The sequence below is a fragment of the Simochromis diagramma genome, unplaced genomic scaffold (assembly GCF_900408965.1).
Source record: "Simochromis diagramma unplaced genomic scaffold, fSimDia1.1 OVJJ01000802.1, whole genome shotgun sequence".
Lineage (NCBI taxonomy): Eukaryota > Metazoa > Chordata > Actinopteri > Cichliformes > Cichlidae > Simochromis > Simochromis diagramma.
In genome coordinates this window covers 20,701,856-20,728,935 of record NW_024387492.1, presented here as the reverse complement: position 1 = coordinate 20,728,935, position 27,080 = coordinate 20,701,856, and the positions used below count along the sequence as shown (strand labels likewise).

Here is a 27,080-nt window from a genome sequence, read left to right as displayed (position 1 = left end):
GATTTATCTGAGTGTCTCTTGTCCATTTAGTGTGTTTGTCTATTTTATTTTTATTTGTATTTTTCCTTTTTGCCAACAGTCTGTGAGCAGAGGCAGGGATCGGCTGTATTGTCCTCCACGACACCGTGGTTAAGCAGTAAAAACAGAGCTAATCAAGGTAACGGCCACACAGGAGGGAAAAAAAGAAAAAAGGACTGAACCATGGCAGCGTCCTTGGACTGCATCACATTACCAAATGACACGCTCAAAACCTGCACAAATACACTGTTGCTAGAACCATGCATGAGTACAACTGGTTAGTGATGCCGTGCATGGGTCCAAACACGGGTGGAAGAAAGGGGGGAGGGAAAAAAAAAAAAAAAAAAAAAAAAAAAAAAAGAAGAAGAGGAAGGTGGGGTTACAGGTTTGATACCCCGACCCCTTCATGACGACCTGAGGAGTGGTCGTGGGATAGTGCTAGACCCCTCATCCGCGACCAGGTAATGGGGGAAAAAAATCAAAATAAAACAAATAACTCTGTAGAATTCAAAAAAATCCAAATGGATCAGTTCAGCTGAGCATTAGAGCAGTTCACTTCCTGTACTGAAAAGAAAGAACAACAAAAAAAAAAAAAAGACTGAGTAAAGAGGAGAAAACCGGGGCAAGGCACAGAAGAACTGTGCATGACATACAACTGACTGGATCCGTCTCTGTGGTGTCCTTCCTCTGAAGACGGGTGGGGTTAAGGCTGTGTGTGTGAGAACATGCGATACTGAACGTAGCTCTGAAGAACAGCCACCAGGCGGCCCCCTGTTGGCCCTGAGCAGAGTCCGAACAGATGCTCCAGGCAGGAAACCAGGACTTCAACAGGGTGGCCTCAAGCTCAGATCCAGAATCGTTGGGTCAGATGCAGGATGTTACAACCACACCCCATCCCCTCCTCCTCTTCTCCCCCCTCCCACCCGCCCCCTCCCATTACCCCATTTGTCAATTCTCCTCGACCTCCTTCCATCAACACCACTACCACCACCTCCTCTTTGTAAGCTCCTGTTTTATTGGATGGCTGCTCACTCTGTGGCCAATCAGGAGCACTCCTCCCCGATGCGCTGGCATGAACGGCCCACCTTGCGGTCCAGCTTCACCATCTTGAGGACGGCCTCCTCACGTCCGCGGCCCAGATGGTCGAACAGACAGTCGTGTTGCTCGGGTAGACGGTGGAGCATGCAGAAAACGTAGCCTGGGAGGCAAACAGAGAAGCTGGTGAGGCAGGAAGTGACCCCAATACACATTTTATTTAATTTTACTTTGCCAAGCTTATTGTTAAACAAGAACATAGGAAAAGAGACCTCTTCCCCATTTCTAAAGCAGGTCTGTGCTATTTTCTTTATACAATTTTAAGAGGATGAATGTGCATTACCTGTAATTTGTACATGCGAGTGATTCTGATATAGTTATAGTTTTCCCACATTATTTATATGCAAACATTTGACAAAGATGCCATAAGCCAAACTCAGTCATTATCCAGCCTCCCTGTTGAGTTTACAGTGCTTATTTATGCTTATACAGTGACATGTGTCTCAAAGATGATACTGACCACAGCGACAGGATCCCAGTTCCTGCTGCACCAGCTCTAGTTTGGTTTGGCAGCGATAGCAGCGCCGACGGTTCTTCTGCTTGGGCGTCCCGCGGGCCTCTTCGCCGCTCCCTTCTTTCTCTTCTGTCCGTGGTCGTTTCTCTGGTGTGGCCTCGCTCTCCGAGCCCGAGGCTGGAAACAAACACCAGGGTTAAAGATTTAGCGCTCAACATGTCAAAGGTCGTGCAGCGCTAGAAGGCAAGAAAGAGGCGGTACCTGATTCTCGTGGACGTTTTGTGGGCGTGCAGAGTGTGCCTTGGGCTGTTTCTGTGGACGACACACCTACAGGTGGAGGAATAAAAGGCGAGTGAGACACGATGTGGAATGACCTCCTTCCTTTAACATCCACTCCGAGGAAAGAAAACCTACCAGAAAATAATGCCACATGTACCGATTGTACTGTGTACCATGCTTAAAATAAAAACAACTTCATCATTTGAAATTGAAGCTGAAATGTCAATACTTAAACTATTAGTCATTACATTATTATATAGATGTTCTAACATTTTTCAGCAGGCCATAAATTCACTTCATCCAAACCAGCTTGACCTTTTCAAAAGCCATTAAATGTCAAAACAAATGAAATGAACATTTCAAGGATTTTTAAATTTGATTTTTAAGCAACCAAAACAATATTTTACAAATGATACAAAACAAAGATGTATGTATGGAAAGGTGCATTTTAAGCTCTTAATAGTGAGTTTAGGAACGATTCTGTACATCACCTCAGCATCAAACAGCAGACAGATACAGTTACCAGCAAACTCAGTCAAGCGAAAGGTGGGTAAAAATTTAGTTAATGTGCTGGTGGAGAGACTTGGATTGGAGACCAACAGGAAAACTAATACTGAAGTTTGTCACATGGTAAGAAACATGACTCCAGATGAAAGCAAGTATAACTCTACAACTTAGAAATGTGTTAAGAACAACATTTATCTATATTCCCTACTGCTTATGAGAGTCTGGGTCATAGGAGCAGTAGTCTCAAGCCACCGCCTTTAGCTCTCTGAGGTGTTCCTGAGACAGCCGAGGGATATAATCACTTCAACATGTCCCGACTCTGCCAGGAGAATCTGCTCCTGGTTGGGTATGTCTGAAACCATTTACCTAGGAGACCTCCAGGAGACATCCTAATCAGAGGCCCAAAACATCTCAATTAGCCGTTTTTGATGCAGAAGAGCAACTCTACTCTGAACCCCTTTCTTATATTTAAGCAGGAGCCCAGACAGCATTCAGAGTACGCTCGTTTCTGTCGCAAAGCGTCCAAAAAAAAAAAAAAAGATTTAAAAAGTAGCAATTTACAAAATAGATTATATTAAGTAATTATTGTTGACAATCTGCTATAGACCAAGACACACTAATCATCCACAACATTGAATCCACTAACCTATGACGTGAATAAACGTATTATTCTGTTATAATGCAACAATCTACTGGGGAAAACTTGGTTCTTGGTCTTTATTAATAGTCTTTCCACCCTTGTACGTACAGTTTCCCCACTTCTAATACTCTGTGACGGCAGAATCTACCCCAGCAAGGAAAAGAGCTCTGATACACAGCAAAAACTGCTCAAAGAACATGATGAAGAGCCTAAAGTGTTGACCTGATCGGATTAAACATGCATGAAATGCATCTGATCAAGAAAAATCTATAGATCACCACAACTGTCAAAAACAAAGCGCTCTGGCTAACGTCCCTACAGGTCACCCCTAGAAGGGAACAGCTGACATCCATAAGGCAGGTGATTTTAATGTTGTGGTTGATGTAGTATAGGATCTGGTCATACAGATCTGAACAGTCAGAGGCTTTTGCAGAGAACTGTGTTTTCTACTCGAGATTGAAGTTTTCCTTGTACCATGTGCCACTTTGTACTAGAGAATTACTACTGCTGCCTTTTCTATGTTTTAAAAGTAAAACCCACAGACAGATTCATCCAGTACTTATTTAAAGACTGAAAAGGCTGCACAGCAGCATTTATGCCTGCACAAACTGTTCCAAACCACAGAGACATCATACTGCTTCATCTACAAAGAATGACATTTAACGTAGTCTTGAGGTCCACGATAGTTGAGAAAATTCCTACATGAGGGATTTTATGAGCTCTGCAATGAACTTCATATTTCATTATGTTCCTTTGTTTCAGTGCTGCACTCCTGTGTCAGCCATGTTCTGCATCTTCCTGTGCTTGACAAAGAAAAAGAACAGTCAGTCCAGACTATCATCACTGCCACAAACAGCTTGCTCTGCATCCATCAATTCTTTGAGAAAGACTTAACCGTTAAATTGAGCAAAAGTTTCAGTCTACTGTGACCATTAACCTTTTGCTTCCACATTGTTAGGAAAGTTTGCTCTCCTGAAAGTCAGTTTTTAAAAACAGAACAGGGTGAGTGTGAAGTCATGGGCTGACCAGGCTTACCTTCCCTTGTGCTGGAAAACACAGGTAAGGGCTCTTCAGCTGACAGTTGCTCGGAGCTTGAGGGCGGCAACAATGATAGGGATTGGCTACTGCTACTGCTCATCTCGCTACTGAAAACTGGCGATTGGCTACTCCCGGTGCTTTGGATGGGCTTGGGGGTGCAGTCTTCGACTGGCTGCTTCTTTTGGACGTCTGTGGTCAAGGACAGAGAGTGAGGGAGTAGACAGGAATGCAAAAAAAAAAAAAAAAAAAAAAAAAAAAAAGAGAGGACAGGGAAAATACAAACAGTGGGAGGGACAGGGAAAAAAAATAAATAAGAGGAGATGGGACATTGTGTCAAACAGACAACTCTAGACTTATGGAGTGTGGTATAGGCACTGTGCTCCCCAGATCTCCCGTTATAACATCTGTAAAAGGTTTCATGTAGCTGAAAAATACATCGAAATTAGTGTATAAGAGTTATCAGGCAATTTAACAGTGATATGTGGGAGGTAAATATTTAAACTAAAACCATCAAGTCAACCTAAAGACAAAAGAAAACATTTGGTGAAACAGTGAGTTAGTCCTCCGCCCTGACAGAGCTCTCATATGTTATTATCTTCTGCCTGACCATTTCCTTTGGTATCCCAGTTTTTCCTGTCTGTCAAACTATAATGCATCGGCTGTTTGGTAAATATAACTGTGAGCAGAGTTTCCCCAACATCATGTTCCAGAGTGCCTCAGTGTTTATGGCTCTCTCCTCCCATTACACCTATAACTTTTAGCAGTGACTTGAAAATGGAGCGTCCACTGAATTCAGCAATCATCTGACTCTTTCCTTATCGGTACATTTGAGGAAAGTCAATAACAGCTGACGGTCAGCTGCTTTAAGGACCTGCATTTACACTGTAGATGGAAACACATCTAAATTAAATTACCAGCAAACAGACAAAACTCTAGGAAACGATTTCATCCCAAAAAGTCAATTACACGATTACTTAAAACAATCAAAGCCCAGTGCACTGATTAAAAGGCATCTTGTAAAAACTGTGCTCAAATTAATATTCTGGCTTTTTAACATGCCACGCTGAATTTGTCACAAATAGTTGCCACCATTTAAAAAAACAAAACAAAAAAAAAAACAACAAAACATTAAACTTTCTTTCATCAGCAATAATTTACTGAATACCTTCCAAAGCATTCAACATTGGTGCCATCTATGCCTCTATTTTCCTTCTATGGTAATCTTTGATAAGCAGCTTCCACCATTGTTGCATATTGTTTTGTTTTATGGTTGATTAATCTGCATATTCACAGATTAACCAACAATCAAAATAATCACTGGTTGCAGCATGCGCCATCTCCATCTCTCTGCGACTGATCATTTCATGACTACCATGTGTGTATAAAAAATAAAATAAAACTTTAACCTTAAAAAAAAAAAAAAAAAAAAAACAGCCTGCATGAAAGTACAAACCATCTCTAAACTCCATTACCATGTGGCTATCAGTTAACTTTACCAAGTGAAATGTGACTCAGTGAGACAAAGATAAAAATCACCTTGCACGCCTGAGCTGGTTCTTGTCTTTATTCCACCACCACCACCCTCTCCCCGCAGGGGAAGGTGTGGGAGGCCAGCCTAGATTTTACTTTCACCTCCACATGTGGGCTAACCCACTTCTGCTCAGCCTCCATACTTGTGTGTATCAAGTCTATTCTAAGCATTACTGCTGTCTGTGATGCTAGACACACAGCCGGGCCTTCAGGTCCTCACTGTCTACCATGCTCACTGGTTGCTATGACCACCGACAGGGCTGTGGATCACCTTCAACCCTCATCCACCTGAACCAGACTGGAGAAGTCATTGGGACAGCTTAATTCATACAATGACATTTTCGAACTTTAACTGGGCATTTTTCTCTTGTGCAATTATCATGCTGGAGAAAAATGAAACTTTCTATGTTTTAGAAAGCTTCCAAGCAAAACAGTGAATGCAGTAACCAGAGAAACAGACAAAGATAAGTCTGTTTCCCGAATCTGCCCTCAGAGAACAGCTACCATCTTCCCAGCAAATTAAGAAGATTTTATGGAATCTCATCATCCTTTATGGAAGCAATTATCTCCTAACTTTCACCGTTTTCCTCCAAATGGCAAATACATCATTTTGGAGTGAGGCGCTTTATGGGTTCTTTCGTTTTCTGAGAATGACTTCTTAGCATTATTGACATTCCTAACTGAAATCTGCTGGCACACCTAGCCTCAAGCTGCTGCTAGCAGTGTGTCAGGTTGTCACTGAGAATGCCTCTGCACGCCAAGAGAAAATGAACATCCAATAGTTTCAGCCATTTATATGTGAGAAGTAAGCAGCTGCAAGTAACTCTCAAAGACAAAGACACACCCAGGAGCACCCAGGGGTGCTGAAATGCATCCATCCGTGCATGGGTATGGGGATTTGAATCTCTGTAGTATAGACTGTTAACTCTGTAGTCAAGCAACAACTGCACAGGTGAAACTCTGGAGGCAACTGATGTTAAAAATGACACAGGTAATAAGCCTTTTCAGTTAACAGGCCTTATGCAACTTTAAATCATTTATTGTTTTAACCATTACTACAAACTGAAACCCAGAGAGGCACAGAAACAACACTGCGATTGGCTTTGAGTACCTGCTGTGGGGGCAAAGGAATTATTTATTTATTTATTTTGACAATGAACATATTGGGCGATCGTGGCTCAAGAGTTGGGAGTTCGCCTTGTAATCGGAAGGTTGCCGGTTCGAGCCCCAGCTTGGACAGTCTCGGTTGTTGTGTCCTTGGGCAAGACACTTCACCCGTTGCCTACTGGTGGTGGTCAGACGGCCCGGTGGCGCCAGTGTCCGGCAGCCTCGCTTCTGTCAGTGCACCCCAGGGTGGCTGTGGCTACAATGTAGCTTGCCATCACCAGTGTGAGAATGGGTGGATGACTGGTTGTGTAAAGCGCTTTGGGGTCCTTAGGGACTAGTAAAGCGCTATACAAATACAGGCCATTTATTGAGCCAGCCACAACTTCATTGGACACAACATTAGAGTGAAAGACCACGCGTGTCCTGTGGCCACATTTACAGACAAAACAACCAAAGTGAACATCAGAAGCAACAGAATAGCTATCAGTTCTGTCTCTTTCGTACAGCTTGTACTGATGGACAAAGAAGTCTGGCTCATTCTCCAAGTAGAGTTCCTACTTTCGTGTATGTAAGCAAGATTGCAAAGTAGCACCGCTTTAAATCTTTTACATTTGGAGAAAAGTCACGCAGTTGGCAACATTCAGTAAACTGAGGGATGTTGTTGGCTGCTGAAAGATGTCAGGTACCCAAGGTGTAACAGGACCCATTTGTGTCCTGTGCCTCCTTTGCTATTGAATGATATCCAAATGAAAACCCAGTGTTGTTTATTTCCCCCCACAAGACAAATACTGTGCATTTAGAAGTGACTTACCAGCAAAACATTTGGAGCATAAGTTCATTGTTTTACTGGACCTGGAAAGACAAGAGAGATAATGTCAGTTTTTAACCTCCACAGACCTGCTGTTTGTTTCCACACATTTCAACCATCTATGGTTCAACTTTATGTGTAAAAGAAGAAACAATGTCAAATTACCAAATGTGAATTTAATGGGAGTCATCTATATATAAACATCTTTTCCTCCAACAGGTTAATACCTGTATTTACTGCAGAGTAGGTGAACATAAATGTGGAAGAATAATACCACTCTGAATTTTTCAACATCTCAAATAAAAATTATGTCATATCCAGCTCATTAAATCTATGATCTTTCATAATCTCCTCCAAGGTTTAATCTCAGGATTTCAGAAATTGGGCCTTGGCTTCGAGGTAAGACTGAAAGAAAAGGGAGAAAATTGATAAGCAGACGGTTGCTGCACAAGAGGAGCACATGGCTGGAAGAGGGGATATTCTTCCCCACTGTTAAGCTATTGTTGCTGATGAATCTTCTGTCACTCCCTTGATTGTTTCAGCATTACTAGTTTCCTGCAAGCTGCAAGCAGAGAGACAAACATTTCATCTTAAAGGCAAATTACGCCGATCTGGTTTTACGTACTCGAGTAGATTTCTGTCGATCTTTCTGTAGTCAAAAAGGGGAAAAAACTATGCTACAAATTCACTAATATTTGGTTCAAGTTCAACAATAGGTAACCTGCTGTTACAATGCTCAAACCCCCATTTGAATTTGCAAACTGTGCATATATTGTCAACCTAAACTTCAACCTTCATTTGCTGTTGCGTGCCTCAAAGAACGGCTGAGACTGACAGCACGGGTGGCTGTAGCTCAGGTGGCAGAGCAGGTCAGCCACTAATCAGAAGGTCGGTGGTTCGATCCCAGGCTGCCTCCTGGCTACATGCCAAATGTCCTTGGGCAAGATACTAACCCCATGTTTGCCTACTGGTGGTGGTCAGAGGGCCCAGTGACGCCAGTGTCCGGCAGCCTCGCCTCTGTCAGTGCGCCCCAGGGCAGCTGTGACTACAATGTAGCTTGCCATTGCCAGTGTGTGAATGTGTGTGTGAATGACTGAATGTAGTGTAAAGCATTTGTTCTTTGCCTTTCATCTTTTTGATGGCTGCATAGTAACAGCCTAACTAAGAACTTTCAACAAAAACACAAAAGTGATTTTACAAGCTTTTGCCATGAATAGTCAAGATTTGAATAGACAGAGAAAACATTCTTACAGAGTTTAAAGTGACCTAGATGTGACCTTAAGGTTTTTTCATTGCAAGTCCATTCAGAAGACAATAAACAGTTTTAAAACTAGTCATTTGAATCTTTTCTTGGCAATTGGTAAGACCTTTGCCACAGGTGTGTCTTTCCCTCACCTTCTGGGCTTCTCTCCAATGTCCATACCACCACAATGTCTTTGTTCTCAGCCATTTCTGTTCACACTGAGTTCTCTCAATGGTACACAAGCTGGAACTTGGTGGGGTATTCATATCATTGTTCCTACAGGAGCTAGGTGACTAATACAGAAGGACAAGCCTGCACAGACTGTTTATACTGAAAGCAAAGAGGTGAATGATAGTACCAGACAAATTCAGTCGCTCTAAGCCAAACAAAAAAACAAAATGCAATTTTGAGACAATTTTAATATTCTCATCTAGTCTTTAATAATGCTTAAATCACTAAAAGCCTGAAATTTTCCAAATAAGATGGCTTCTTTTTTCTTTTCTATATAAACCACACAGGATAAAACAAGTCTTCGACAGACAAAATATACTTCATTATGCTCCCAGGTGACACTTCAAGGTGGAGACAAGATGGGAAAGCTTGATTATGTCAGCACAAAGGCGCCACAACCAAGTCAAATATTTTGTTTAGGTCCGCAAAACGCAACTTGTTCATCTGATAGCAGCATGCAGAGTAGGAAAAAACAAACAGACTGATAACTATTCCGTCATCTTGAATCCAAGAACAAGGCTTTACTCAAAGACAAAGTATTTTTAAATCGATTACCTCATCCTCTTAAATCCTGTTGCTCATAAGAAGTGATCAACCTGTACATTAGCTACTCTGAAGTATCCACAAATTAAAGAAACTTAAAAGCAATGTTTGATATGATTAAAACTAATGTCATCCAGGCTGCACTTTAGCTGTAACATATCTTGGTTGCAGTTAATCAAAAGGTATTCTCATCAAAACTCCGCGTGAGAAAGGTTTGTCTGCAGTTACAACCAATAATAGCTCATTTAATGCCATTATTAATGATTTATTTTCATTATTAACTGAAGTTACTTAGCATGTTTTACTGAGCTTACTACTGGACTTTATAAGCTCATGGAGCCAACCTGTGCAAACCGGTGATTTCCATTGAATAGCGCCGCCTTATCTCAAAGAAGTAATCAATGAAATCACTTGTGGGTTGACTTTTTTTTTTGCTCAAGTTAGTGCAGGTTTGAACCCAAAATTAACCGATGCCTTTAAATCCTGATGAGCTGACATCTTAAAGGACATATTGGTATGAATAATAATGGCAAACCTGCATCAAAGTGCAGTATTTGTATTTCGGTAGTTTAGTTCCTGGTCTTAATTATCATTTTACCTTATTTATATATTTGTTTTATGGACTTACAATAAATGCAAAAATGTTGTTTCCTGGAATAGTGTTGCTCTCAGCTCTCATTTAATTTTATTTCTCCCCTGTTTATTACCTTTAACTTTTTAAAAACCATTTTACTGTCCTCTTATTGGTTTTAATAACCACTTTATTAAATATCTGTTTCTTCTGTGGATTTAACATGTACATTTTTAGCCTTTTTTATTATATTATTGTTGCTTTTGCTTGTTTTTAAATCAATAGTCGCATTTCGTAATCATTTTATTACTTTGTCTGCTTACATTTGTCTATTGATTTAGTTTTATATCATCTATGTAGTGCTGTGCTACAGACTCTGTAGTAGCTTAAGCAGTATATTGTGCAACCGACTGGAACCAAGTCAGTCTTGCACTAGTTAATTATTCAGATTTTTTTGTTTTGTTTTGTTTTTGTTTCTTTGGGGCTGAGGGACACCAAAAAAAAAAAAAAAAAAAAAAGAATTTAAACAATGTAAATATCATCAGTACTGACAAGGTGAAGGTTTGCACCCCATATTTTTAGTAAGATGTAAAATCCTGCAAATAGTTGAATAAAACCTTGAAATCTTTTCACGAAGCCTTGGCTTTTAGGGACATGTGCTGAGAGCCAGCAGATCCCCCCCAGACCAGGTGTTATTCTGAGCTGAGGCAGGCTGGGGCCATAATCACACAAGGCTGCCATTCATGTCACCTGACATTGACAGGTGGGTTACTGCCACCTCCAGTTTGCTTTCTGGACAGCAGAAAACGAAGCAGCTGGGGAAGATGGGCTGGTTATCAAATGTCAATTCATAAGACTATGTTCTGTATTGATATTTGCCTGAAAGCAGGTGAAGACAGGAACAAGAAATTATCAATACTTCTGTAATGTGGGGGGGGGGGGGGGGGGGGCTTTATGGTTCCCACTGATGAGATTGCAGTAATCTAGTCATACTTTATTTCCGTCATGTGGTGGAATAAATTACATGCGTTTAATGAGAAATAAGCAGTCACTTCTTATGGTTACTGCTAAATACATTTAAAAAGGTTAGTCATTTTTCCTATGGGGTAACACAGGCGAGATCAGTGAATCACATCCGGTATGCAACACACATCCACCTCTTGACAAGAGCGAATGTAAAGAGGGGCGTAAAATAAACGACAAAATAAGTTTAACAACACATTTAAATCTTAAGGTTTAAGAAAAGTAGCGTGTTAAATATTTAAATCCAGCTTTCCTTTGAGGTCGTAGACGAAAACAGGGCAGGTTTAAAAGGAACCTGCTGGCAATAAATCATTTTTTTTATGTCGGGTACGTCATCTCCTGGCTTCAAAAATAGCCCTAAAAACGGTAAAGCACGGTCGGAAAATAACAACCGGCACTACAGGAGACGACAAAGAGTGTGAGAGCTCTATAAAGGGGGTAAATTAAGCTAGTTTTCAAGCTAGGAGGTTATTTATTAGCCAACTTCCCAACCCCCCACCCTCGGCCTGTACAACAGAACAACAACAATGGGTTTGGACTAGTTGAACCCGTTTAGCACATTTCATCCGGATTTACCTTTCAGTTCAAGATAGCGGGTTTAATCCGGTTTCTATCAGGTTTAACACTTACCCCCAAAATCCGCAGGGACACCTGGGAGGTAGAGTCGGAGGTTTGCTTCGTTCACTAGTGTCTCCCATGACTTCCAACACACACAAACACAGGCACCCACACGCGCGCGAGCGCACCCACACACACGCACACACAAAAAGCCGATAAGGAAACGCGAGGCTGGGGATGAGTCCGGGGCCTGGTCGTTCAATGAGAAAAAGCCTCCAACGCTCAAATTACACAAAACGATAGCTGTCCAATTCCTCCGAAAGTCCACACATGGGTAAAAAATAAATAAATATCGCGTCGGCAAACTCGCTTCAGCCACAAAAAGCCTTCCGTTAAGTCAAAGGAAACGGCTCAGTTTGAACTGGAATAATTGAACAGCACTCAAAGCAATCAGCTGGATGTTCGGACTTTACGACCGACAAACGACTGGAGGGGGGCGTTCCGGTGTTTCAGTCAACACGAAAAAGCTTAAAATGAACACCGCCCGTCCACCTATACGAATAAAACACAATTATGGCGACGTTAAATGTGTGGGAGGGTGCGAAAAAATAAAAAATAAATAGACTGAGCAAGGCCTTCCCCTCTTGACAGTTGAGGACCACCCCTATTCACACGTCGCTGGTATGAAGTATGCTAGGCCGGAAACGCGTCCATCAAACCAGAAATGTCAATATTGGCCAACGAAATGATGGTAAAACAGTATGAACTAACACCGCTTCTACACGGAAAACATCCAGAATAAACACATATGCCAACATTTCTGAGTCGCCGTGTTTACTTTTCTCTATAATCCTGAGTGTTAGTATTGGAAAGGCAAGTGTACAGCGAGTACTGTACAGTAAGAGTAAGCCATAGATGTACTATAGAGTAAAGGAAAACAATGAAGCTATGGACTAAAGCAATAACAACACGTTTTAAAACTACAGTTAACACTCTATATATTGTGAATTGTCTTTTGAGTATTTGAAAATGTGGATTTTTATATTTAAAAACATTTATAAGGGAATAAGTGAAATAGCAAAGAGCAAAGTAAAAGCAAATTTTATTCAAGAACCTCATGAAGGTAGCATCAGCACGAGATGCCTTAAAAACATAATTTCTTTACTGTATTGTTTTTTACTGTTAAATGCAGTTAAAGATTGCATTTACTGAAAATGATCCCCAATATAGAGTGCACTGTGCAAAAGTCTTGAGCAACCCTCATTTCTTTATAACTGCCTTCCACGAAGTTACCTCTATTTTTAGGTGGTCTTGAGCAATATTTCTCCAGGATTTCTGAGGTCTTTCAAAGTTTTTCTTTGGGCATTGCCTGCTTCTGCACTCAGTCCAGTCCTCGCACCTGACAAATTTAAAAGGAATGTTTTGTTTCTGTTTTTTCAAGCTTAACACCGACCCATGACTCATTAAAACACAATGACTCTCTAGAGATGACAACATAGCAAAGAACCAGTTTGAAATTTTATCATTATCATACTAGCAACCTGTTGCACTAGTGTCACCCATGGCTGTCGCAAAGACACATCAGAATTTCCCATTTCTTTAGATGAATCTACAACAAAGACACAAGGAAAATTTTGATTGGCAATATATATTTATATATATATATATATATATATATATATATATATATATATATATATATATATGTATACATACATATGTATATATATATGTGTGTGTGTTTGCTAAAGCCTCATCAGAGACATTATCTGTTGAAGGGCTGTTGTCAAGAAACCATTGCTAGGGATGGGAAATGGAGAAAAGGCTGAGGTATGCCATATTATACAAGCCTTATGGAGAGGTGGAAGGTCAGGAGAGAGTTACAACATTATCTATTACCCCTTATGTAAAACATAAGGGAAAGTCTGTCATGGCTTGGGGCTGCATTTCAACCAGTGGTGATATTATCAAAACTGATGAAATTCTAAATGCAGAAAAATATGGTCAGAATTTGATCCATGTAATATCACCTGGAAAACAACTGATTGGCTCCACTTTTCAGCATGACAATGATCCCAATCAGTGATGGGATGGCCTTCCCAGAGCCCGGACCTCAGTGTATGATCATCTTGACAGAGAACAGAACGGAAAGAAGAACTTTCAATGTCCCCCCAAAAGCCAAGAGAATTTTCTTGAAGACTTAAAGAAATTACAAGAAAGCTGCCTAAGAGAGTTCAGGATGTGTTAAAGAATAAATATTAGACACACCAAATATTGACTTTAATGCTGGTTAGAATTGTACAAACTACGTTTTTACCTTATATTGCTTTATTTCCTACTTTCATAGCAAAATAAACAAATGAGGGGTGTCTCAAGACTTTGTACTGTTTCACAGTAGTGTATATACTGGTTAGTAACAGAGTCTATGGTCCTACGAGCTGCAAAAACTCCTTGGATGAAAGTTTCCTACCTGCTGGAATAAACAGTGCAACTTTTCTCACTATCAAAAACAAGACAATAAAACTTTTGATTTTCAAAACATGACATTTTAAAAAGTTTTATGACAATAACATCTTCATAGGCAGCCGTACACATTAACACTGCCCACAAAGCTGGCGGGGCATCAGTGCCCGGCCCATTAATGTTACACGATTATCAATCAGCACCATTTGGTGTGTAACAAAAGCTCTCAATACTTAAAACCAAAGGTGGACTTATTGTATTGCTTGAATCAAAGAGCTTCACTGTGTGTAACAGCAGCGATTCTGACTAGCAGGTGTGTGTGTCACCCTCTTACAGAAACAAAAATCAACAAACAACATCAGCTTTTTTTTGTTTTTGTTTTTCGTAATCACATTTTTAACAGGCATTGAACACGAGGCAGTGAGATGCAGTCACACATTGATGGTGAAAATAAGTAAAAGTACACATAAAGTTAGATAAGGTATGGAGAGTACAACCTGAACAAAGCCCTATTTTTGTTTTCTAGTTATTAAGGAAGACTTATCAAACTAATGGGTAGTTGTCTTAAATGTATTGGGATGGTTAAAGAAAGCTTACAGAAACATCAGTGAGTCACCTAAGGTAGATAGGTATTTCAGGTTATGTAACAGCAAACAAAGGGTTTCCAACAAATGATTTTTTTTTCTTCTTTTTAAATAACGTAAAAGTGCAACATCAGGACACAAAGAAAACACAGCACTGACACTTCATTAAAAAAAATGCAAAAGAACTGAAATCTAAAACAACCCAGAACCACAAAGATTTTAAATTAATTTAACATAAACAGCAAGATACCAAATCCAGCACTCCAGTACTCTACTTCAGTCAGAAGACCCAAGCTACAACCCTTATTTCTGTATACTTGAGTAAAATAAAGTGCAGATGGAAGCTGCTCATGTGTCTACAGTATAAAGTTAAACTTCAGCAGCCCAAGTGCAGCCAAATTTGGTCCTCTAAGTCCCATTTCCCCCCCCCCAAGCTAATTGATTTCCCTAATCGTGTGTGTGCGCGCCAACCTATTCAAGTGCTTAAAATATTAAATTAAGACACTCAGTTAAATCTCGGTTCGTTTTAGTGAGGTCATTATTGAGGTATGAATTTTAGCTATTAAAAAAAAAAAAAAAGAAAAAAAAAAAAGAAAAAAGGTCACACTGCAGAGTTTAGATTGGGTGTCAAAGCCTGCTATCAAATACTCCACAGCTATTACTTAATATGCAGATAGATAATTGGATTAAATGTCATTTGGATAGAAATGTCACCTAATGCATTGGCTCGACAGCTTTGGCAGACCTTTGAACTATTTACTTCCAAAGTTTGAAAAATACTCAACTTCTACTCTGTTAGCTGTGATGGTATGAAAAGTGAGTAGAGTCAGTTTAAGACAGTTTCTTAAAAAAATAGCTTAACAACAGTACTTTCATTATTAATCGTACGATTAATGCATAAAATTCAAATACCACCCCCCCACCATGGACTTACTGCTCTTTGATAATACAGTATAAACATGTTTCAGTGTGTGCCTAACCTTTAGAGAAAGATTTCACCTTCATATTTTTTTTTTTTTAAAGGATAAAACTTGAGTCTTAGTTCCTAAAAAGTACCTTCATATAAACGCAGGAGATATGATATCTAATGTTGAGCTTCAAAACTGGGAAGACTGGAGCCCTAAATGCTGTTGCTACCAATACACCAGTCTCTAATGTTGCACATATGACAGACGGACTATGGATTATGACAAAGACGATCGCCTTAGCAGTGTTGTTGTAGCAGTGCTGTCTGAACAATGAAGGCTGTGCAAAATGGCGTTCTGAGGTCCCCTCTGCCCACCACTCTCCTTCCTCTCAACATCTTCCAATAAGGGGACGTTCTTAATGATGGGAAGAGGAAGAGGATGAGGAGGAAGAGGGCTGGGTGGGCAGCAGGCTGTGTGTGCGTGAAGGTCGTTGAGGTCGCTGCTGCTGTTGCTGCTGCGTAGTAGCTCCAGAATCAGAAGAATCCAAACCCGGGCTGCCTTCACTGACCTCGGTGTCCAGCTGGGCTGGACACTCAAAGTGCACGCAGTGGAACACCTGCAGAAAGATCAGGGTTAAATATGTAAAGGAGAAATCGATACACAAATGACTGTTTATCTCAGATACTGGACAAAAGTTAGTCTAATATAATAGATCATTATGGGAGTGACAATTAGCCACTGTGAGTTTTTGATTGTTTTTGGTTTTGTTTTTTTTAAACCATCAGCCCGGCACCCGGCTCATTTTACAATTACAAAATTAAAACCGTTTCAGAAAAAAATTGAAAATGAGCTTTATGGGCAGGGGTGCACATAAGTGGTCCACAGGTGCAACCACTTTTCTGAGAATACGCGCTTCTTTTCCGGTTCGGACTCCTTCTGACATTTCTTAGGAGGTGGAGGAACACCAAAGTAATTGCTTAAAGGACCTTGCTTCTTCGACATCTTTAAGAGCTCTAAACAAATGTCTGTCCTCCTCCAGAAAATCTTATGTACGCAAATGCGCGTTGCAACTTCTTATCTGGTACGCATCTTTTATTTTGACAGCAAATGCGCACCTGCAGACCACTTATGTGCACTCCTGTTTATGAGGATATTTGTTTTATGGAAGCAGCACAAAGCACTCATAAGGTACTGCTGTCTGAACAAAGACAGAAAAATCAGCTCCACCTACATGTTACCATGTGCAATTCACGTTACTGTAACTCCTCAACCTTTGGGCTGGAGAGAAAATTCAAATAGTTCCTGGTGTAGGTGGCCTGTATGATACTTGGGTTATAAAGGGTTAATCATTCAATTCTGGCTGTTTCTCAGATCTTATGGGGCCACCCGCTACTTGCCAGATCTTCAGCCCCATCAGATCGCAGCATCCCTCTCTCTCTCTTTCTCTCTCTGTGACATGACGAGATAAAGAACCAATGGCCACGCTAACCAACACGACTCTGCGGTGCCCACATCCATAAAATGGACGGAAAGCTGTGTCCAAGTAAACTGGCACATAACCACCCAACTCAATGTCTAACTGTTTTCTGTAAAGGTGTGAGGACGTTAACTATCGAGGAAGAAGGCCACTGCTGCTAGCACTGCGAAGTTCGCCACACTCGACAAACTTGTGGGGCGACGTCTGTATCAAAGGCAGAATCTGACTTTGGGAGGAAATCATTAACAGTTTCAACTGGCTCAAAAACACACAAAGAAGATTAGCAGACAGTGTTTAACCTCAACTATTAGAATGTGCTAAATGTGGATCTTTTTTTGTCTTTAAATAACAAGTATATTAAGTCATAATTTTTTACATGGTGCAAAAGGAATTTTCTGTTCTTGTTTCTTTATTAACTTAGCTGATTGTAACAGCTACTTTAGCCACCCAGTGATTTTTGAAAAGTACTCGCTGTACAATTACTTGATTAAGCACAACTTATCAAAAGTTTGTTACAATGTAAAAAGAACTTTCAGCTCCTCTAAAGCTAAAGCATTCGAACAAAGAGACAGACGAATGAACACAGACGACCATTTCAAACCATGTTTTCACCTCATTAGCGGTGTTATGAGTCCCAACAATACGGATGAAGGAAGCAGGCTGCTTATCAAACTTCAGTGTCTGCCATGATCTGTAAGAGAAAGCAATTAAAAACAAACATAAGAAAGATCCTGGTTATTATCAAAGTTTCCAGAGAAGACCCTGAAAATTTTCTATGGACCTCAGGATCTGCTTCATAAGTGTTTGTCAATAACTTTTCATTTATGAATGTTCATATTCGGTTTAGAAGAGCAGCACCTACTTACACACGGATCTTCTGAAAATGAAAATAATCAAGAGTTCCAGGATTAGAAATAGATCTTTATAAGTATTTATTCTCAGACAAAGATGGAATCCAGATGGTTCAAGGTGACTATAATCAGACAGGCCTTTGAAAAGTGATTGTGAACACACAAATCAGCAAGTTTCTCTGCTGGGGTCGAGTTCACAGATTAGTCAAATTATGTAACAAGGAAAAAATTAATAGCAATCAAGAGTTTTTATTGAAAATAGTATTTGGAACAGGTAACACTGAGGTCTTAAAGGCCTCTCGTTAAAGACTTCAGGTACATTTATTTAAACAGAGGCCGACTGCGGATCCTTCTTTCAATAATGCAGATTAAGCATGTTCTTTAAAGCCTTCATTTATTATAAAATAAAGGCTCTGATTCCATTTTTAACCATTAAAGACACTGGAAGAGCATCGGTAGCTTAAGGTGTGATTCAGAAAGTAAGAAAAGAAGAAGTGAACCACTTACCGACAAGCTACCCTGGTGCGGTCAATCACTTTTGTCCACTGCTGCTGGTTGGGGGAAACTTCAATGTAGTAACTGTAGGAGCGCTCATCACAGTCCCACAGCAGCAGCCTGAACACATTTGTCTGTGTTAATGCTATTTTACCACAGATTTTTAAATGACTCCAATGATAAGAAGCTGTTGTTAATAACTTATAGATATTAGGTACAGTACATGCAGAATAAAATTCTCCAGCTCTGATCTCTCCAACAATTATTTCTTTTTCTTGTATACGATTCAACAGAAAAGCTTAAATAAAAGTTTGTCACTGGATGGAAACAAACACTTTATTGTAGCTGTGATGGAAACGTTTGATTTATTACAAGTAACACAATAATGACTTCATCACAGCTGCTGAGATTTGAACTCAAAGCTAGTGCACACTCACCTCAGTGATCCGATAGAATAGGGCTGAGCTAGCTGGATGACGATGGCCCCAGAGCCCAGCTGATGACAAGTGTATCCCGAGTCCCAGTCGTAGTTGCGGGTGTCACCATTGAGCAAGGCATTTCTGCTGCGACTGACACCCTCGATGACGCTGGCGCAGGCAGCTATAGTGGCCACATTCTCACTGGGCACTGCAGACATTACGAGCAGGGTTAAAGGCTTAAATTACAGACATGAAACCCTTTCTATCTACACAAAGACACTGCAAACTACACATGCAGTGCAGACTGTCAGTATTTTGCTGCTTACCCACAAGTCCGTTCTCCAGGGTGAACGAGCGGTTGGTGAACATGCATTCAAAAGCCACGAGGTGGAAGACCTTGTTGACCGTGTTGTGCGTTCCTACAATACGAACATATCTGAAACACACAGGAAATAAATGAATGACTACATGAATAACAGGTTATATCTAAAAATCTTCAGATAAGCACGAGTACACTGACACTTTTTATTGCCTCTTATGTTTTCACACCGCTTTAATTTTATTAATGCTCATCATCTGATTCCAGTGAATTTTATTGTATTTTATATTAATGAGACAGTTTTCCATCAAAATGCCTTTCTCTACAGTGAAGCGCATTTAGTACAATTTGTATTTTGTGAAGAGGAACAAAACTTCTTACAACATGGCCATGTAACACAAGAACACAAATATTAACACAAGCATTTGTTTTACAAAGTACCAATTAAATAAACATTCTTTTGACAACTCAGTTTCAGGTTTCTCTTTAGGTGGTGATATCAATTTCAAATAAGCATATCACTATACTTACTTATATTTTCACTTTTATGGTGAATTTAAGACGATTAGAGGAAGAATGATGGTGTAATTCCCATTACTGGCAAGTTTTAGTCATATCTTCTGACATCCATTTGAATGTTTTGGCTCCATTATCTTTAAAAGGCATGGCAACACATTACTCAAAATCAGGAGTGTCAGCAACTTCACGTCAGTGTGTCTGGGAAGGACAGACCAGCTACTGGCAACAACACTATTTGAACTCAGCCAGCTCGAGAGGTATGCAAAAATACTTATGCTTCCGTCATCACACGGGCAAACAAGGCGGTTTGTACAAATTAACTAACTGTAGCAACCCAAATACACACCCTAATTGTACACGAGATTAAGGCAAGTCATGACAGAGCACAAATAAGCCCCTTGTGCAAAGCCAAAAAAATGGCAAAAATGGGATGGGATTTTATAGCTTAGGCCAAGGATTAATAAGCACTGGTATAACTGGAAGCCATATGATTTTGGTTTGGTTTACCTGCAAACCCGGGGTGTGAAGTACAGATTCTGCCACGAGCGGCAGAGATACTTGGAGTGGTCAACAACGCGCACCCAGTCCAGCTCATCCATTGACACCTCGATGTAGTATGAGTAAGACCTGTAACAGTCATACAGGATTTAAGAGGGAGGTTAAAAATACAAGTGCATAAGAAATGAGTTTGACTCTATAATGTGCTTTAAAATACACATTTTGGTCTTTTTTTTAATTAAGAAGCAGCACGTCTTATGTAGTCAGCTCTAATTGGCCCACACTCTGCTTGGACCTTTTTATCGTTTGTTTTATCAGGATGAGCAGAGAATATTTTACCGGCTGTCTCTGTCCCACAGCAGCAGGCGGATGTGGTTGATGATGGACGGTTGGCCCAGTTTGACCTGAATCCCAGCTCGGCCATCCTCTTCGATCGGGTGTCTGGAGAAGCCGTGGTCCAGGTCGTAGTTCTGGGTGTCGCCGTCGAGCAGCGCTGACTTCAGCTCTCCTTTCACTACCTGAGCTCCGTATTTCATGGTGGCGATGTTCTCCTCAGGGACTGAAAACCAAGATTTGACACCATGAACGAAAGCACAAATTAATGCTTTCAAGAAGCAGATAAAAAACCAAAAATATTCACACATTACAGTTTTTAACTGCAGCTTGATGTGAACGCTAATCAAACAAAGGACAAAGAAGACTGACTGAGCATTCCCCGGTAGTTGAGGTCCATATTGCGGCTTTCAGACCGGGCCTTAATGGCGTCCAGCAGGTCATCTGGGCTCACGAGGCCAGACGGTCGCACAACATTCAGCATCTCGGTCAGAGTCATGAGGGGCAGCCGCACTGCAGACATCACCTCGTAAGTGTGCTCGCCATCCTCATGCTGCCGGCACCAGCGGCACAACGCTTGGAAGATCTCCTTCTCACTGGCAGCAAATGAGTCCCTCCTGACCACAGTCAGCAAAGCATTCTGCAGACACAGGTAATAAATTATTCAAGGGAAGGAAAACACACCAGAAAATTCACAAAATGTAGTGCTTATAGCTTATCTTGTTTAACCACATTTTATATTACTGTAATGGCTTTTTTAAATTTAATCTGTAAAAAAGTAACTCAATTAAAACCTAACTGCCTTTAAGAAGATTCGAGGGGGTAATTCACCATCATGTGTGACCTTTCTGGGCTAAATTATGACATCACTGTGTAAAAGAGAACAAAGTGTGGCAGAATAATATAATAAAATTAATGAATATAGTTTTTTTTTCTTCAAACTAAAATACAAGACGGTTAAAAACAGATAGAAGGCAGCTTAGTACTCATTTTACAATCAGACTGGTCAAAGAACAAAAACCAGGAAGATCAGAAGCCCTTTGATTATTTATAATGTGAATGATTTTAATAACACTGATTTTCAGGACTGCAACTTTCTTCTGTTTTAGGGTTCTGATGGACGCAGGAGTCTACATGTCTCTTTAGGGTTAAATAAAAAAAAAGGTTTAAGCCTTTAACAAAATCCTTTTTTTAACTGATAACTTATTTGATTTTACTTTTCTCAGCCACACACACTTCATTGTTATCCCTGCATATAACATATATAGCTGTTTTTATGTGAAAGTGACAACACTTTTCACTTAATATTTTATTACTGATACATGACTGATACAAGACTTGGATCCATACCAAAATAATAAATCACAATTAAAAATTAATAATTCATTTAAGATCACTTATGTATACCTTTCAGATATCTATAAAAATACATTTTTAACCTATGCAGAAGTCCTGCTTAGGTAACAGTTGCCATTTGCTGAGCAGTATTGACTGTCTTTTGTAGCTTCTGCTAACTACCACTAGACGTCACTGCATCTACATTTTTAACAGAAATAAAGACTAACACAAGAATGAAATAATACCAAAACCTACTACAATTCTTCTTCCATCACTCTTACCTTGGAGAGCGTGAGGAAACCTTCAGAATTTAGCACTTCAGGTGCGTGTCTGTCCATGTAAGTACAGCAGGCTGCAGTGAGCGCGCTCAGAGAGTACAAGCTGGCCACGTCAAACACCAGACAGACATTGTTGGTATGCAGGATGGTGCGGAGGAAGTCAGATGTGGAATCCTCCAAAGGCTGGAGCCCGTAGCGGTGAGCCAAGCCCAGGAAGTCCAGTAGCACCTCTTCCCGGGCAGAACTGAGGCTGGCCCGGCCCGTGTACAGGTAGTTCAACAGCATTGAAAAGGCTTCAGCCCGAGTCTCCTCCAAACACACCTCCGCCTGCGGTTGTGACTCTTTCATCCCACCGTATAGCAGGGCCCTAAAAGGAGGCAGAATATGCAAAAGTTTACATTTTTGTTTTTTATTATTTTTTTGCCATGAATAAAACCACGCAAAAAACAAAAGATCTAAATTCTGCTCATTGAATGAGATGCACTTTAGACAGATTAGATAGTCCTTTACACCAGCAGGATTCGATGGCAGTAGGGAACATAAGGTCTCTAGTTAAAAAACAGGAATGAGTTGTGGAACTAGTAAGAGATCAAAGTGACAATCGGGAGTGGAGTATGTTATGCTACACCCAGACCACAGTCCCACCATGCACAGTGTCAATAAGATCACAAGGACCACAAAAACATGGAAAAAGATGCCAGTGAGGCCCCAAGAAAGATGACTTGGACAATCAACCACTGTTGAACAGGCATTGTTCAGTGGAAAACATATTTCACACCTTATACAAGGTGGAAAAGCAAAAATAAAGTGATGCTACAGAGGATTAAAAAAGGTATATTTTGTATTAGACAGATTTGGGAAAGGAAGCTTTTCAATAATTTAGTCATTTTAAAAAAATTAAAGATATTTTTTTCCAACTAGGAGTTGGACAACACTGCGCTGTCTTTTTTTTTCTTTTCTTTTTTAAAAAATTGCCAGTTTGTCATCGTAACTTGAGTTTTTTTCGGTTAAAATTAGTATTTATGTTACTCAATATCAGGTGTTTCAGGACTGGAATTAAAAAAGGCGCCAACCTCTGGCTAAGAGACATTTAACTTTACCTGAAGTAGTGACAGCGAGCTGCCAGGATGACCCTGTGCGCTGGGAAGCGCTTTCCCTCCACGATGAAGGTGACATCGCTGTACTCCTCTCCGAGCACCAGGGCTCCGAGCTGCTCCGACAGCAGGTGGATGTGGTCGATTTCCGACACGGAGGCCAGTGGACGCAGAGGGTGACTGTTGCTCATGGTCGACGGCTGTCAGAGTTACATCTGGCACAGGAATGCACACGTTAAAACGAAAGCAAAACAGGCAGTGACGGAAAAAAATTAACCTTATGTTAGCTGAAGGTAAATGCTAACTGGAATGCACTGAAGGAAAATGGCTTCTGTAATCAAACACCGCTGACGTCAAATCTCATATTTTTAAAGTGTACGTTAAAAACACTCAGTCAGCAAAGTAAAACGACAGCAGTGAAAATACGATGTGAATAAACAGCTAGCTCGGCTGTGTTGTTTACAGCCGCTGGTGTCGCGGATATTTGACGCCTCGACTAATCGTTAGCTCGAAGCTAATTAATGTCTCTTTTCTCGCTTTAATCTGTGTTATAAACTTACTGAACAGCAACCATTAACTCCGGTATTGAGATAAAGTCGATCTCAAACACACAGTCGTTGTTATTTTTTCCAAAATGCAGGAAAAAATCAGCCGTTATCCCCCTAGCTCTTCCAACATTACACCAGCGGAAACCTCTTCGGGGGCAAAGGAAGAAACTTCCGGTTCAGTTAAGATCGTTTCAAAATAAAGGCTCCCAACAAAGCGTGTGTATCATCACATTTAATAGTTTTATTTTACTTGACAGTTACATTTTTAAACATTTTATTTAAAAAAACGTATTGAAAAACAAAAATCATGAGATCATACTGTACATGCATAAACACACTCAAAAAACATAAACATAAATACTGAAACATAAAAGATGCAAACTTCTAAGGAAAAAAGTAAAATAAAATTAACAATGTCAATCACTGATTCTAAAATAAAAATACTACATAGCAGCAAACTTCAGGGTGCACGGATTTATCGACTAATTCGAATAAGTTGATTATAAAACATTGTGGAAAAATTCTATGCTTTGATGCTTCCTGTAATGCACGGCTATGTGTGCCGGTGTGTTAAAGATGTAGACGTGGGCGTTAAACTCACAGTTGCAATACAAACGTATTCAGGAGCATGTGAATAAAACGAGTGTTAAACAGAAACACGGAGAACACACCAGCAGCATTAATGATGACGCGGCCACAGTTTAACGTGGAGCTGGAGTCTGTTTACACACCGACAAAAGCAAAGAGCCGTTACCGAGACAGTGAGCTCAAACAGAGTGGACAAACGTGTGTATAGCGTCCAAAGGGAACCGTGTAGCTGCTCCATCCATCGCCCTTTATTTTACACTGTGTAAAATCAGCAGTTAGCCTCCAGAAGTTGTATTAAAATATTTAGATGAACTGTTAACTTAACTTAGTCTGATATATGTTTATGTCAAGGACTGCGCTGGCAGACCGTGGGGATGTGGGGAAATAGGACCCAAAACTCAGGACTCTTCAGTGCAGACAGTGTATTTACTTGATATTATTTATATATTTTTTGCATTTAATACAATGTTTTCTTTAAAAATTTAAATTTCAATATGGCATATAAATATAATCAAAGGGTTTTGTTGGCAGGGTCTTTGTATGCAGTTAAACTTTTAAACATTGCATTTTCTAAAATGTAAACCAATGAGCAGTTTATTCTGAAAGATGTCTGTTTTTCTCTCTTTTGAATAATTAGAATAGAATACAATACAATAGAATAATCCTTTAATTGTCCCACAAGGGGAAATTTGGTTGTAACAGCAGCCAGAAAGACACGTATACAAACAAACAGTACACAGGACACAGAACAGAAACATACACAATTTTTCTTACATATTTACATATGGACAATGGTTACTATAAACAGAGTACTGTAAATTGTTGTAAATTTACAGTAAATTATTATTGGCCATTAATAAAACAAAAGCATTTCTTATCCGATCACTCGATTAATTGATGGAAAGATAGCTGCAGCCCTAACATACTTTAAAGCTAATTCTGAGACTTTTAATATTAAATATTACATTTTAGTAATAGAAATAATAGAATAAAATAATAATGGGCTATAGAATTCCAAACAGTCTGACCATAGTCACTAATTTTCATGATCTATCATAAGTGACCCTGTGAATGTGCAGACTGTTCAACAACAAAGAAAGCAACTAAGGCAATAATTGAGACATTTGATATTGCTGTGTTCATTTTAGGCATAATGAGGACAGATGATAAACATATCCCCTATGAATTCCAAATTAAAAATTAATATTAATCCACAAAAATTATGCCATTTTACCTGCAGGTGGCATCACAACATGCTGAAACAGACATACCGCTTATTTCATTGTGTCATGGAAATGTCTCCAAAATAACAGAAAGGCCTAATCTATCTGCAGCGTTACTCATGTGTGCATGTACAGTGGGGCAAAAAAGTATTTAGTCAGCCACCGATTGTGCAAGTTCCCCCACTTAAAATGATGACAGAGGTCAGTAATTTGCACCAGAGGTACACTTCAACTGTGAGAGACAGAATGTGAAAAAAAAAATCCATGAATTCACATGGTAGGATTTGTAAAGAATTTATTCGTAAATTAGGGTGGAAAATAAGTATTTGGTCACCTCAAACATGGAAAATCTCTGGCTCTCACAGACCTGTAACGTCTTCTGTAAGACGCTTTTCTGTCCCCCACTCGTTACCTGTATGAATGGCACCTGTTTGAACTCATCATCTGTATAAAAGACACCTGTCCACAGCCTCAAACAGTCAGACTCCAAACGCCGCCATGGCCAAGACCAAAGAGCTTTCGAAGGACACCAGGAAAAGTATTGTAGACCTGCACCAGACTGGGAAGAGTGAATCTACAATAGGCAAGCAGCTTGGTGTGAAAAAATCAACTGTGGGAGCAATCATCAGAAAATGGAAGACATACAAGACCACTGATAATCTCCCTCGATCTGGGGCTCCACGCAAGATCTCATCCCGTGGGGTCAAAATGATCATGAGAACGGTGAGCAAAGATCCCAGAACCACACGGGGGGACCTGGTGAATGACCTGCAGAGAGCTGGGACCAAAGTAACAAAGGTCACCATCAGTAACACACTACAACGGCAGGGAATCAAATCCCGCAGTGCCAGACGTGTTCCGCTGCTGAAGCCAGTGCATGTCCAGGCCCGTCTGAAGTTTGCCAGAGAGCACATGGATGATACAGCAGAGGATTGGGAAAATGTCATGTGGTCAGATGAAACCAAAGTAGAAGTTTTTGGTATAAACTCAACTCGTCGTGTTTGGAGGACGAAGAATACTGAGTTGCATCCCAAGAACACCATACCTACTGTGAAGCATGGGGGTGGAAACATCATGCTATGGGGCTGTTTTTTCTGCCAAGGGGACAGGACGACTGATCCGTGTTAAGGACAGAATGAATGGGGCCATGTATCGTGAGATTTTGAGCCAAAACCTCCTTCCATCAGTGAGAACTTTGAAGATGAAACGAGGCTGGGTCTTCCAACATGACAATGATCCAAAACACACCGCCCGGGCAACAAAGGAGTGGCTCCGTAAGAAGCATTTGAAAGTCCTGGAGTGGCCTAGCCAGTCTCCAGACCTCAACCCCATAGAAAATCTGTGGCGGGAGTTGAAAGTCCGTGTTGCTCGGCGACAGCCCCAAAACATCACTGCTCTCGAGAAGATCTGCATGGAGGAATGGGCCAAAATACCAGCTACTGTGTGTGCAAACCTGGTAAAGACCTATAGTAAACGTTTGACCTCTGTTATTGCCAACAA

General features: G+C 40.3%; 2 protein-coding genes across 3 annotated transcripts; both read right to left on the bottom strand.

Moving 5' to 3' along the window:
- Positions 1-1,034: 1,034 nt before the first annotated feature.
- On the bottom strand, positions 1,035-12,274 carry LOC120724732 (AN1-type zinc finger protein 3-like). Of its 2 annotated transcripts, none has more exons than XM_040017079.1 (6): positions 11,718-12,274; positions 7,480-7,520; positions 4,029-4,220; positions 1,829-1,894; positions 1,574-1,738; positions 1,035-1,216 (listed from the first exon to the last, which is right to left on the bottom strand). In XM_040017079.1, exons 1-6 carry the CDS (start codon positions 11,783-11,785, stop codon positions 1,062-1,064), a joined length of 687 nt encoding a protein of 228 aa, XP_039873013.1. In that variant the 5' UTR covers positions 11,786-12,274; the 3' UTR covers positions 1,035-1,061. The 2 variants fall into 2 exon arrangements, with proteins under 2 accessions (XP_039873013.1, XP_039873012.1); XM_040017078.1 differs by having other exon boundaries at positions 1,574-1,744; positions 11,718-12,269.
- A 1,766-nt stretch (positions 12,275-14,040) lies between these two features.
- On the bottom strand, positions 14,041-23,941 carry btbd9 (BTB (POZ) domain containing 9). Its single transcript, XM_040017077.1, has 11 exons — positions 23,782-23,941; positions 23,228-23,436; positions 22,131-22,494; positions 20,884-21,151; positions 20,518-20,737; positions 20,188-20,307; positions 19,169-19,278; positions 18,861-19,050; positions 18,436-18,543; positions 17,690-17,768; positions 14,041-16,216 (listed from the first exon to the last, which is right to left on the bottom strand). The coding sequence occupies exons 2-11, from the start codon at positions 23,410-23,412 to the stop codon at positions 16,016-16,018; spliced, it is 1,845 nt and encodes a 614-aa protein (XP_039873011.1). The 5' UTR covers positions 23,413-23,436; positions 23,782-23,941; the 3' UTR covers positions 14,041-16,015.
- Positions 23,942-27,080: the final 3,139 nt, after the last annotated feature.

Excerpts from the sequence above, each read along its gene's own strand:
- LOC120724732 (XM_040017078.1), bottom strand. The coding sequence starts at position 11,785 with ATGGGAGACACTAGTGAACGAAGCAAACCTCCGACTCTACCTCCCAGG. Across the intron at positions 7,521-11,717 it reads TGTCCCTGCGGATTTTGGGG|GTCCAGTAAAACAATGAACT; the intron begins GTAAGTGTTAAA and ends TTGTCTTTCCAG. Across the intron at positions 1,217-1,573 it reads ACTGGGATCCTGTCGCTGTG|GCTACGTTTTCTGCATGCTC; the intron begins GTCAGTATCATC and ends TTTGCCTCCCAG.
- btbd9 (XM_040017077.1), bottom strand. The coding sequence starts at position 23,412 with ATGAGCAACAGTCACCCTCTGCGTCCACTGGCCTCCGTGTCGGAAATC. Across the intron at positions 19,279-20,187 it reads TTCACACCCCGGGTTTGCAG|ATATGTTCGTATTGTAGGAA; the intron begins GTAAACCAAACC and ends TGTGTGTTTCAG. Across the intron at positions 18,544-18,860 it reads TATTCTATCGGATCACTGAG|GCTGCTGCTGTGGGACTGTG; the intron begins GTGAGTGTGCAC and ends AAATGTGTTCAG.